At 39.4% G+C, this 13,943-nt stretch overlaps 1 protein-coding gene across 1 annotated transcript; it reads left to right on the top strand.

Annotated features, from left to right (window-relative positions):
• Positions 1-2,813: 2,813 nt before the first annotated feature.
• Positions 2,814-4,801, top strand: LOC311132251 (homeobox protein Hox-A7-like; the record flags this gene model as incomplete). The annotated part of the gene is made up of 2 exons (XM_084165484.1): positions 2,814-3,180; positions 4,410-4,801. 2 exons carry the CDS (start codon positions 2,814-2,816, stop codon positions 4,799-4,801), a joined length of 759 nt encoding a protein of 252 aa, XP_084021610.1.
• Positions 4,802-13,943: the final 9,142 nt, after the last annotated feature.

Below are 13,943 nucleotides of genomic sequence, written 5' to 3'. Positions count from 1 at the left end.
CCGACTGTTGCTCGCGCGACTCATGGTCATCTCGAGCGCCCCTTTGTTTCTACCTGGCCTGGGAAACGTTCTCGCTCCATTTCTCTGGTGGTAGCTAGTGTTCTGTTCATTCGCTAGAGGAACAGGAAGGGCAATAAAGCAACAACATTATGTGAGGCAAGACCTAGTCTCAGTGTATATGAGGCCAACATGGACATTTTAGATACACTATTCTCGATGCTCATCATTGGACCTCGAAATCTGCATTCTGTGTAGGAATAGTACCGCACGCAATGAATGCCACAGAGTCTACATTCATCACATTCCTTTATGTGATTTGTTTCTATTTGGCCCCTAAGGGGGGTGGCTGTGATTGCAGTTCTGTGCGCATTGCACCTTTTCCACCCTGCAGCTAAGTGTAGTGACCAGAGGATGGCGCTGATGTTCCATAACAAGGCTCAGAATTGCTCTTTTTTTTAACGCTTTCCCTTCATGAATACTCTCGCAGGAACAAAACATTTTAAGAGTGGAACAAAGTGATTTTACACCCTGCCTACGGTTTTGCAATGCAAGTCTAATTCCACGTTAAGGAATGTTTACGAATAGAGTGCGCTCACCAGGAATACAACGTTTAGACATGTTTAGGCCTAATATGTTGATGCAACCTTTTCCTGCATAATCTTCGTGCTATAACATTGTCATTCTAATTGTTGATTGTTCTTATAAATGTTATCATAATATTATTAGCTCTTGTGGTCGTAGGCACATCCAGGGCAGTATTTAATCATATATAGACTAATAAAAATAAACGAAATAGTAGGCCTTAGTCTAGTTATACACAACATTTTGTATGGGTATCTGTACATTTTCTACACAAAGAAACCTAAAACTTAGTTGTTCTACCTGTCAAATGAATTGACAATCAAGACAATTAGGAGGGGTACATTTTATTGGGCAATTAACGTTTAGTGTTAGATTGTCTTTAAAGAAAACAGGCTTTTAGTAGGCCTATTTTTTATAGTTAGAATGCGTTTATTTTAATCTTTAGGTTAGGCCTATAGGAATTCTTAACACAAGTAGTGTTTAATAAACTGAATTATCATACATGATCAACATATGATTCATAGTACAAGATGCAATTACCTTTTGTAAAGTCAGTGGAAAACTATTTTCCTTTTTTTCAGAATTATTATTCATATTCAACATTTGCAATATAGTCTTACACAGGTAGCTATTTGGTGAGATTTGGGTTCAATTTGCTTTCAATTTTGGAATAATATGATATAGCATATTGAAAAATCAGATAGAGTATATTTGGTGGTATTAGATCTAGCCTAAATGGTTATATGCTCATTAACTCCGCATACAGAATTATTTTTATTTTTTTTATCCCTCCTGTGTTTCTTTCCAGACAACATTGTGGAATAGGAAAGAATATACATAAACTTGACCAAATTAGGCCATAGCCTATTACAGATAAAACAAAATAAATTCGGAGTTTTTAAAAAGTATTTCCAAATAGGCCTACCGCCAAGGAAGCTAGATAATACACATGCAGTAGAAGTCTAAATGTAGTCCTACAAATAATGTGGTTCATTTTGAAAATTCAAATGTACTTACTTAATTTGCTTACCTAACTTTTATGTTTTTATTTAATCATTTGCTTAATCTAGCATAGGGTTACCACTCAAAATAATTTTCTCAAATATTTCACTAATACTTGCTTCTTGTACTCCTTACAACAAGTACTTTTATATTCAAGCAATATGGCCCGAGGGTTGTGGTATATGGCCAATATACCACGGCTAAGGGCTGTTCTTATGCAAGACACAATGCGGAGTGCCTGGATACAGCCCTTAGCCTTGGTATGTTGGCCATATACCACAATCCCCGAGGTGCCTTACCGCTATTATAAACTGGTTACCAACGTAAATAGAGCAGTAAAAATACATGTTTTGTCATACCCGTGGTATATGGTCCGATATACCATGGCTGTCAGCAAATCAACATTCAGGGCTCGAACCACCCAGTTTATAATATATTTTCTTTAAACAACAACAGTAACTCAAATAGGATACAATTGATAATGATTACAATTGTAAATGGTATTATTTTAATCACAATAATATCAAATAAACTGTTGTAAAGTTGATAATGGCAAGCAATCAAATGTAGCCTACCTATATTCTGACTCTATTTTGAATTTATAAAAAAATTGTCTATGTACAAGTGTAGTTAGTGCTCCGCCCTTATACAATAATCATCATGTTTTTATGTTTGTTGTAGGCTATCACATACAGTTCCGTTTTAGCACGGATAATTTGAGCTATTTGAAGGAATTGAAGAAAATAATTTAAATAAATACCCAATGCAGTTTTATATTATTTGTTGTGTATAAATTACAGATGTTATGAGGGGTTGAAAACGATGGTATTATGCTGTATTGTGAAAAGTAGGGTATAACTGCAACAGTACAGGGTATTTCTTTTGAGCCGATTACATTGTATTTTGTGTCATTTCATATGTATTGGTTTCCCAGTTTTTATGAGAGGGTGTGTGTCCAAAGGGATGAGAAAGAGTGTGTGTGTGTCTGTGTGTGTGTCTGTGTTCGTGTGTGTGTTAATCCTACTCTGCAGTCTGTGCGCCATAATGATATCTCTGGCCCCGCTGGTGATTGGCTACAGCGGTCACGGGGCTGGATCACGTGAGTGAGTTCTTTGGTCCTGGGGAAAATGGGGTTTGGTGTAAATCTAGGGTGTATTGCTGTCATTTATCACACTACCTCGTAAAAACGACAGTGAAGATTCTGGGTCAACAAATCACAAGGAAAAAATATGAGCTCTTATTATGTGGATGGTCTTTTTAGCAAATATACGGCGACCGGTTCTTTCTTCCCAAACGCAGACCGGGGTTCGTGCGCTCTTCGACCCGGTGGAGAAGGACCCGCATCTCCTCACAGTGCCGCAGCCCCTGCCTTCCCACCGTCCCTGTCCGGACTTTACAACGTCAACAATGCTATTTACCATAGCCCCCCGATGTTTACCCCTGCTTATGGCCAGGGGCCGGAGGTGCACAGTCTGCACTGCAGCTCCTTTGACCAGAGCCGCCTGTTCGGGGACAGCTGCATCCAGCCGGGGCCGGGTCCACTCACCTCGCCAGAGGACAAACAATACCGGATGTACCCCTGGATGAGAACATCAGGTATGATCTAACATGGGTATTTCCTGACTCCTGCAGAGCTCTGCTATAATGTCAATGAATTTACAAAACGTTGGGATACTTACCTTGGTCTTAATTAATGGCGCAATTAATTGCTTGAAGACATTGGTATTGCATGGAAATAATATATTTTTTTATTGGGCAAGTAATTAGTTCTGTGGACATAAATTAATCATCCTTACGCTTCTGTAGTGTTCATTGCGCAGGGAACTTGCCGCTGGGTTTTTTTGCCTCTGCTTTCTTATTGCTTCTTCTACTCTTTGTGGCAGTAAAATACCAGGCTATAGGTTGGAGTGTAAATCATTGCTCGTGCGCTCTGCAGTTCGCCCTTTTGATTGGCCTCAGAATGGCAGTTGTGATTAACAGCATCAGTTTCAGAAACCTATTTGTACACAGGGATATAACTAACCTATAGCGGTGGGTGTAAATAATATCAGTATTCTAGTTGGAGCAGTGGTATTGATAATAGTGGCTGGTTAGTACGGAATTGGTAGGCAGGACAGTGTTTAATAAAGACCAATGAAATAGCAGTAGTAATTGCTTATGGGCTGTGGGTATGACCTAGTAGTGGCAGACAAACACATGCTTCTAATTGGAGAGGCATGCAGTGCATTAGCATTAGCTACAGGCTACAGGCTAGAATCCAAGCTGGAATATTTTTAACGGAAGGAAGTCTGAGCCAAAACAGCACTGACAGTCCTAAAACATTTAAAGAAATACATCTTAGCAAAAATGACACAGAATGACAGACTTTTTTTTATTTGATTAAGTTCTATAGAAAAAAATACAAGAATGCAAGATCACATATGTGTGTCATTATCAATATCAAGTTATTATCAGAGTTATTACATATGGCATGCTTGTGTAGAACATGGTTTTAGAGCAATTTGCAGTATTTTTTATTCGTGGACCTAGTGGGAAAATGCTATATACAAATGTAGGATCTTAATTTGAGCCAGTTTGCTAAAGCATGAAAATAATCCTGCAGCAACAGGAAATATGAATTATTATGTGGTTTATAATTAATGGACATTTTTTGTAGGGCTTGATACATTTTTCGTTAGGGCAAATCAAGCCTGGCATTTTATAGTGGAAATTACCAACTTTAGAAGCCTTTTTAAACCTCAAATACGTTTGCATTTCCTGCACTGCAACCAAAGAGTGATCAGATCCTTCATCTGTATATGGTTTAAAAACATTCTCTCTTTCAGATCCAAACAGAAAGCGTGGACGTCAGACCTACTCCCGGTACCAGACACTGGAGCTGGAGAAAGAATTCCACTTCAACCGGTACCTGAACCGCCGGAGGCGCGTGGAGATAGCACACGCGCTCTGCCTGACTGAGCGCCAGATCAAAATCTGGTTCCAGAACCGGAGGATGAAGTGGAAGAAAGATCATAAGGACGAGTCTTCGAGCTCAACCCTCGGTGGCACCCGTGAGGACGTAAACAAGGATGGTGATGGTGATCCGGTAACCAACGGACAGTCCAAGGCCCAGGAGGCAGAGCGAGGAGACTCCCAGTCTGCCAGTGTAGCGTCAGAAACCCCTGCAAGAGAAGGAGATGGTGACATAGAGGCTATTAATGAAAGAAACACTCCATAAATGTTTGTATTTGTCTAATGTTAAAGAGGTATACGCTCACAGAATCGATACACTCTGTTCATCATGTTTGTTCATCAATTTAGAGGTTAGTAATGATTGGTGAAACGACTTGCAAGGCTGAAATTGAAAAGCACTTATTTAATGTACTGTATACAAGCTAGTGAAAACACGGTCTCAAGCTATAAAAGGCATATGTCTATATACACATGAAAGGGAACGGATACTACCTATTTACACTACAGTATTATTATGAAAACTCAATTTGATCTTTGAATGTAGAAAAGGCCTACTGTAAATGTTATTCAATAATAAATATTATTGGTTGGGAACTATTAGATATTTTACTACTGAAATAACATTCCTGAACAGAGAACTACCTAATGGGACAGTTATATCCAAGCAACTTCCGAATTTAGCCTACGTCCAGTTTCAATTGACTTAGACAGAGGAACCTTTTTCGCATTCTATTTGTCTCTATTTAAAATGGAAATAAATGCAAATGCTGCGTAAAAGTGCCTTAGTTGAATCAACTAGCGAATATGGCTTTAATGTTTTACTGTCCCTTATTCTCGTTATATTGCGCCGCTGTAGCTGTTACGGTTTGGCATATTCCCATGTCTTATATTTGTGAGAGCTTGTCTTTTGGGGCCATGTAGAGATTGTAATACATATTTGCATGATTCCAAAACAGCAATGTTTAACACAAAAATGAATAGTCACATTTGTATACCCTACCTCAGATTTTACGTCAGAGACTATAGACCTATAGGTTACTACTGTCTCACGGATAACTTATTGTATATATGTGAAATGTAAGTCTTTGTATACACTGTGACGTCGTGTTGTTAGTGTATTTTTGCGTCCTCTATAGATCAATATAATTTTTTTGTGGACGTGAGTGTGTCTGCTTGCATGCGTTTGTAGGCTATTTGTAAATTCGGGAAATTGTGTGTTTGTTTTATCTGATCAAATGTATAGAAGAGAATTGCTCCAATGTTCAGAAATAACCTATACGCTCACTTCACATTCACCGCTTTGACTCGGAGGTATTCTTATTTTGACATTACGCAAGATACTATATTTTAATCCAATAAAAACAAAACCATTCAGTTTTGAAAATAGCTTCGTAACGAATTTATTGTAAGCCAACCATACATTTATGAAAACTTTAGCCAAAATGTTAAGAAAGCACATATAGCCAACATGCCAAAATAGATGGTATTACCCTAAATTATGCATGGGTGAAAATATTTGTGTTACTTTCTTTTTTTTACATTCAAGACATTTGTTTTTATATGACAAGAAATATTGACAACACTGTAAGCCTACACATATGCTACAACATAACACAATGCCTATCTGGCTTATTCGGCAGGAAAAGTGAAAAGAGATGATGAAACCCATGACACATTTGTTTAAAGGAGTAGTTCACTATTTTACAAATTCATTTGAGATTGTTCCCCACCCTGAAAGTAGGAACTGTAATCCATGGTTCAGTTTTTTTTTAAACAGACCACTACAAACACCACAAGCTAACAATCGGTGGAAGTGATGGGGGCATGTGAGCATGTTTTTTTTCTTCTAAATAGCCAAATCATCTTTAAGTAACATCAAACTAAATATGGAATTGATTTGAATTGTTTTCTGGTGATTTTGACTTTTTCTTTTTATACATGCTCACATGCTCATATCACGTCCATTGATTTTTAGCTTGTGGTGGCTAAGGTTAGCTGAATTTTGTAGTGGCTGTTCAAAGAAAACTGAACCATGTATTACAGTTTCTCTTTGCCTATAGACCACTTTCAGTGTGAGGAACCATCTAACATCAAGTTGTAAAAAAGTGAATTACTCCTTTAATAAAGAGGCTAAAGCAGAGTTTCCCAAACTCGGTCCTGGGAACCCCAAAGGGGTGCATGTTTTGGTTTTTGCTCTAGCACTACACAGTTGATTCAAATAATCAAAGCTTAATAATGAGATTATTATTTGAATCAGCTGTGTAGCCCTAGGGCAAAAACCAAAATGTGCGCTCCTTGGGGTCCTCAGGACCGAGATTGGGAAACTATGGGCTAAAGTATGCTCACTATGAGGACATGAGACTACACAGGCTGTGTATGTGTAGCCTACTGTGTAGGGGAAATGAATGTTGAATGTTTAACTGTGCATTCCCCCTCTTTTCGGTAAAATGGCGCCTAGCTCTGACCTGCCTCCTGCCCTCTCTCTCCATCTCTCCCCCTCTTTCCCCCTCTCTCCCTTTGCTCTCCCTCTCTCACTGGGTCATAAATCTGTTGTTGTTTATGAAACTGTACAACATAGCAATACAATTTTAAGAGGCTCCTCCCTTCCAACTGGTCGCGGCTGGTCACATGGCATGGAGCCGTGAACATGAACTTTTTTATATATAATTTCCTTTTCCAGAATAGAACCGCACTCATTTAACAGCCTGTGTCTGTCACATAAGCCTTTCTGTACTGTAAAAGCTTTTGCTCCTCAATGTCATTGTTTATGTATTTTCGTCGTGGGTAATGCTGTTTTGCTTTTGAGTTTTGTTTTGTATTATGCAGTGTCAAGGAGCAGTGTCCCTCTCTGGTTTGGATTAATTACCGTCGTTCTTGTGACGGTTTGGCACAATGGACGGATTGAGTGCGAGCGCGTCTTTGCCTGACCCCGGGAGCTCGTGCATTCGTCCAGGGACCCAACTGGCACAATAGGGGATCTTTCCCGGTCGCCTCGCGCCGTCCTCTTCTAGTAATATCCCCACGCAACATTAGACCCGAACACCTCAGATACGGTAAGAATACTTGCTTATCATGATTATGATTTGATATGATTTGGTAATCATTCATTAAATAGAGTGAGCATAAAAACAAATAGCATCATTGTGCTTGCTATGCTTGTTTAGTTTTGAACAGTACCATAATTTTGCTTGCTATGCTTGTTTAGTTTTGAACAGTACCATAATTTTGCTTGCTATGCTTGTTTAGTTTTGAACAGTACCATCATTTTGCTTGCTATGCTTGTTTAGTTCTGAACAGTGATGACTTTCAGAAGAGTGGTTGGAGTGTTGTAGGCTTGGTTAAAATGGGTTTTGTCCGATAATTTGATTTGATAATAATGATATGATCATAATTTGCATGATTATGATCATTGTTATGGTTAGTTGTGGTCCTCTGTAGCTCTGCGTGGTCCTCTGTAGCTCAGCTGGTAGAGCACGGCGCTTGTAACGCCAAGGTAGTGGGTTCGATCCCCGGGACCACCCATACACAAAAAAAAAAAAAATATGCACGCATGACTGTAAGTCGCTTTGGATAAAAGCGTCTGCTAAATGGCATATTATAGTTGATTGTGGTCTCTGGACTTGACCTATGTAATTCAATATTAGTGTAGGCCTATGCGTTTTCATTATGAGAATTTCAAAAATGTATTAGTGTGCATGCTATTTGTGTTTTTTTATTTGTTGCTATTTAAATGGGATGGTCTGTCAGCAGCTGAGTATTGTGACTGTAACCAATATACTATTCTCTGTCGCCCTCTTGTGGGAGAAGTGTGGTCCTGTTTTGGTCACAACGTTGTGCCCATTTAGCCATTTACAGCACAGTTCAACCACAACACAGTGGTGTACATTGCGTTTTCTAGCACGAATCACGATCAACGTGTATCTTGTGTAGCAGTTGTGTTAATCTATATACTGTATGCTGTATAGGACCCGTGTGCAACGCAAGGGACCAGTACGAAAAAGTCAGCCTCGTTTTATAGACTAGAAGTAACATAGTAAACGAAAATCTGGGACACTCGAATTAGTATGATATGTTTAGTTTGGTATGGTTACATAAGACAGAAGTTTACTTAAGGCAAGAAACGAAAGGAGGGTGGATAGCTAGGCTTACAACGCAAATGTCTAATCACAGACAACTTTGCAACTACTTGCTACTTTGCAACTAATTAGCATGTTAGCTAACCCTTCCTTTAACCTTAACCCCTAACCCTAACCCCTAGCCTAGCTAACATTAGCCACCTAGTTAACTTTAGCGATAAGCACCTAGCCACCTAGCTAAGGTTAGCCACAACAAATTTGAATTTATAACATATCACACGTGTTGCAAATTCGGAACATATTGTACGAATTGCAATTCGTAACATATCATATACGATTTTTTATTCGTAACATATCATACGAAATGGATGATAGACATCCACAAATTAATTCATACCATACCAGATGTAACATATCATACTAATTTGAGTGTCCCAGCTTTTTGTTTACTATGTTACGTCTACTCCTGAGTCCAGGTGGAAAAAGTAAGAAAATGTGTGCAGTCACTACTCTAATTCGCTCTGGATAAGAGTGTCTGCTAAATGACTAAAACATTTAAAATGTATACTATCTTATATTTGCTTATATAGTGTTCTTGTCTTCCTCTCCTGTTTGCTACCCCCATCTGTTTGTTATCCCCATCTGTTTGCTACCCCCATCTGTTTGTTATCCCCATCTGTTTGTTATCCCCATCTGTTTGCTATCCCCATCTGTTTGCTATCCCCATCTGTTTGCTATCTCCATCTGTTTGTTATCCCCATCTGTTTGTTATCCCCATCTGTTTGTTATCCCCATCTGTTTGTTATCCCCATCTGTTTGTTATCCCCATCTGTTTGCTATCCCCATCTGTTTGCTATCTCCATCTGTTTGCTACCCCCATCTGTTTGTTATCCCCATCTGTTTGTTATCCCCATCTGTTTGTTATCCCCATCTGTTTGCTATCCCCATCTGTTTGCTATCCCCATCTGTTTGCTATCCCCATCTGTTTGTTATCCCCATCTGTTTGCTACCCCCATCTGTTTGCTATCTCCATCTGTTTGTTATCCCCATCTGTTTGTTATCCCCATCTGTTTGCTATCCCCATCTGTTTGTTATCCCCATCTGTTTGTTATCCCCATCTGTTTGCTACCCCCATCTGTTTGTTATCCCCATCTGTTTGCTATCCCCATCTGTTTGTTATCCCCATCTGTTTGTTATCCCCATCTGTTTGTTATCCCCATCTGTTTGCTATCCCCATCTGTTTGTTATCCCCATCTGTTTGCTACCCCCATCTGTTTGCTACCCCCATCTGTTTGTTATCCCCATCTGTTTGCTATCCCCATCTGTTTGCTACCCCCATCTGTTTGCTACCCCCATCTGTTTGTTATCCCCATCTGTTTGTTATCCCCATCTGTTTGCTATCCCCATCTGTTTGCTATCCCCATCTGTTTGTTATCCCCATCTGTTTGCTACCCCCATCTGTTTGCTACCCCCATCTGTTTGCTATCCCCATCTGTTTGTTATCCCCATCTGTTTGTTATCCCCATCTGTTTGCTATCCCCATCTGTTTGTTATCCCCATCTGTTTGCTACCCCCATCTGTTTGTTATCCCCATCTGTTTGCTATCCCCATCTGTTTGCTATCCCCATCTGTTTGTTATCCCCATCTGTTTGCTACCCCCATCTGTTTGCTACCCCCATGAGGTAACATCAGCACCACATCACATAAAGAATACTCGCATCAATGACCCCTTCATCTCGATATTGTGCATACCTATAATAATTATAAACTTTATAGCAACACAAATAAGAGTAATATGATATCATGCTGTTCAGTAATGGCATTGGCACTATCATATAGGGCCTGATAGCTGGAATTGATTGTTGTGAATTACTGTATATGCTTGAAGTTTTTGTATTGGACATTTAGAAAATTCGAGTTAACCCTGTCTATTTTGCCCGGCTAAATACATCACAGATAGACACCATTCATATGACAATAGATTATTACCTCCAAATTATGTCACAGAATAGAACTTGAGAAACCAAAACGTCACAATTGATATGGCAAGCTTATTACCTCAAAATACTGACACAAATAAGACCCTGAGAGACCAAAACGTCACAATAGGCATCAATACCAAGGAATGAGTACAGCACAATAGCATATTGTTGTACTGCATTTTAATAATGCGTGTGTAGTTGCTGTGTCCGTGTCAGTTTGCTTAGTTTCCTTCGATGAGTTTGAGTCTATTACAAGTGAATCCGTTATGGTTTACCTACCTATTGAATGTGTGTTTGTAGTGTTCCATTGTACCTTAGCGTCTCCAATTGAATACCCTCCTAGATATTTACAGTGGTAATGCAACCAGTCGAGGAAAATGGCCTTTCTGCGGCTCCCCTGCAGTATACAAAACCTAGGGTTTCTGAAATGCATGCAGCTTGAATCGTTTAGGCTATTACGCGCGTAATACAGCCTACGTAGCTAATTACATTTATGAGCAAATACAACTGAAGCATCGTGAAATGTTACTCACTCATTGATCAAGGTTGGGATCTGAATTTCAAATTGTTCAAATTGCAGAATACTGACGCTTCTACCAGATGCAGACATTTGAGTAGAACGTAATTAGTCTTGTCGTTTTTTTCCCTTTTTGCACAGAACATATTTTCTTACTCTCCCACTTCCTGGTTTGCCCCTTGTCCCCTGGGTGGGATAATTTCTTGGGAACTTTGTTTCTATTGGCATTGATAAATCAGATGTTAGCTCTTAGACTCTCTCTCCATTACAACCTCTTTAAAACCTCCATCACAAACACTCCTGGCCATTATAAAGCACATAACCTATTCTCGCTCCTTCCAACATCCGGAGCAAGTTTGTATGCGCTCTCTCAAACTATCCCAGAAAGTCAAGACCCGGGCTCGGATACAAGGCTTCTTCATACACCGCTGTACACATCTGGTCCTGAGTGCAGATTGTTCCTCGGCTCCTGCGGTGCCTGAAGGGGCCATATTACCGCTGTGAGTCTGCATCCTTCGGACAGACACGCAGACGTATCCATCACGCTGTTAGTGCCAGCGTGTGCCATATGGGCTATCGTCTTTTGGGGACTATAGGACCAAGAGGTCCAATGGACTATGGATAACCAGAGCCTACTCGTGTAAATCTGTTTGCAACTGGCCGTCGCAAGCGTGCCTGAGTGTCCAGTAATCCATATGGAGTGCACTATTTTCTGCTTAGTAGACGGAACGAACAGTATCTTTTGTAAGGCTACATGTTTTAAAAATGCTTTCGCTCTGCCTGCACCTGCACCAGCTATAGTAGTCACGTTAATGTCATAACAACCCACTGGGCACAGACTTCAGCTCAATGTCTAGTTTTGATTTACATTTGGCTGAGTTGTTAAATAACGTGAATTCAACATGAAATCAACAAAACATTTCACCATGTCATTGGATTTAGGTTAAAAGGTGGATGAAAAATAGAAAATGCCCTTATGTTGAATACTTTTTGCACGTTGATTCAACGTCATCACATTGATTTTTGGGGTGGAAACAACGTTGATTCAACCAGTGTTTGCCCAATGGAAATAGGCTATTATTATAGTCATCACTGCTTCTATTTTAGATAAAGTTGACCTCTAAGTTACACCAACAAAACAGCAACTCAACACCGATTAACATGATTTAAAATCAAATAGTGCTAAAATACTGTAGACATATGTTTGTTATTGTCATTGCTTGTTTTGAGCCTACGGTATTATTACTTCTGCTGTTATACCGATAGGGCTTTCTTCATATCATAATTCGAACCTCATTTTAGATTGTCATTAAGCGTTGCCTTATCTTTCTATTTTGAAAACTTTACAATACTTATCTGGGCAGAAATAGAGTCCTATAGCCTACTACTTTCACATCCTCATTCCGATGACATTATTTATGGAAGGAAATGGGTATGGGGAAGATGCCAAGTGAGGCCAAGGGAAATAATTCCATTGTATCTTAGGCATGCATATGTCCATGTAAAATACACTACAATTCCTAAACCAAAAGATCCTGTTCATTCCCCCTATCGCCAGACATTCTTTAAAATATATATATTCTAAATTCCCTTCTCTTTCATTGAGTTTCTTTCTTCATCGAATGCGAGCAACTTCGGGTGTTTAAATTCCTTTCGAACGAACCTGTATTCTGCTCCTCGTTTTCCTGTTCTTTAATTGACTTTAGTTATCCATATTGGCAAAAAAAACTCATGACAATAAAAATGAATATTATTGTTTCGCTGCAATATCTGCTAGAACTTAGGCTGTTCATTACGCACCGCAGCAACATTTTACGCACCTACATTGAACCAATTTACTTAATTCAGGCATCATTTGTTGATCAAAACGTGCGTTATTCACATTCAGTATTTATGGAATTTCAATTGAGGGGTAAATAGTTGTCTAATAATAATATTGTACGGTAGATTACTTCCTGTCATCTTTTAAAAAACGAAACAGTAATTCATTTGAAATGCCTCATTTTAAGAATGACGGTTGAACTGCAGGTTGACCATGCTGTTCACACCAGTAGGCTGAACTAAGCTTCCATAAGATGGATATTAATGCAAATATTGATTATTCAAGAGTTGATTACTATAATTCAAGCATATTGTAACATGGTTTAACGAAACATTCAACTAAATGTAAGGTGCTAGATAATTTTTTTTTATATTTCTTTATTATAGGCTACTTATGTTGTGTTGTAGGCCTACTGTATGTGTTTTATTCCCAAGGATAAGGATACCGTTGAATACCGATTTCTCTTTGTACTCTGTATCAGTGGAGAGGTTGCATATTCACTATTCAGTGCGTTTCTTGTTGTATTGTTTGCGAATCTTTTGCCGCAATGGTCGTTAACCTCTCAACGACCCCGTTCAGAGGCCACGCCTCAAACACCGTCGCAGGCAGTGCCAGATTGTGGCCAGAGGATGGCGCGCAACGACAATCCAAGAGATGCAACACGGGCCCCGCGAGCGCCCTGCCCAGGCGCACTCCCAGGCGCGCGCCCCTAACGTCCCACCCAGATTTCCTACTTGTGCACGAGTTTACCTCTGGAGGTCATCAAGCAGGATTTACGACTGGTCAACAAAAGCACGTGATTCTCAGCCGTAACCCATATTTGGGTGCCTACGTAAGAGAGAATCAAGTACACGTTCTACTCATTTCCATAATTCATCATGAATTGTGCAAGGGTGCTATAGAACGCGCAAAATCATCAAGAGCCACAAATCAAGCACACACGTTACTTATTTCTCCAAAAATAAAAACAACAAATACCTGATAAACAACAGTATTGGAATAGTCAATAA

The sequence above is a fragment of the Coregonus lavaretus genome (genome assembly GCF_964263955.1).
Source record: "Coregonus lavaretus genome assembly, chromosome: 7".
Lineage (NCBI taxonomy): Eukaryota > Metazoa > Chordata > Actinopteri > Salmoniformes > Salmonidae > Coregonus > Coregonus lavaretus.
Note: the sequence above shows the minus strand (reverse complement) of the source record. Positions and strands in the feature narration are given on the sequence as shown.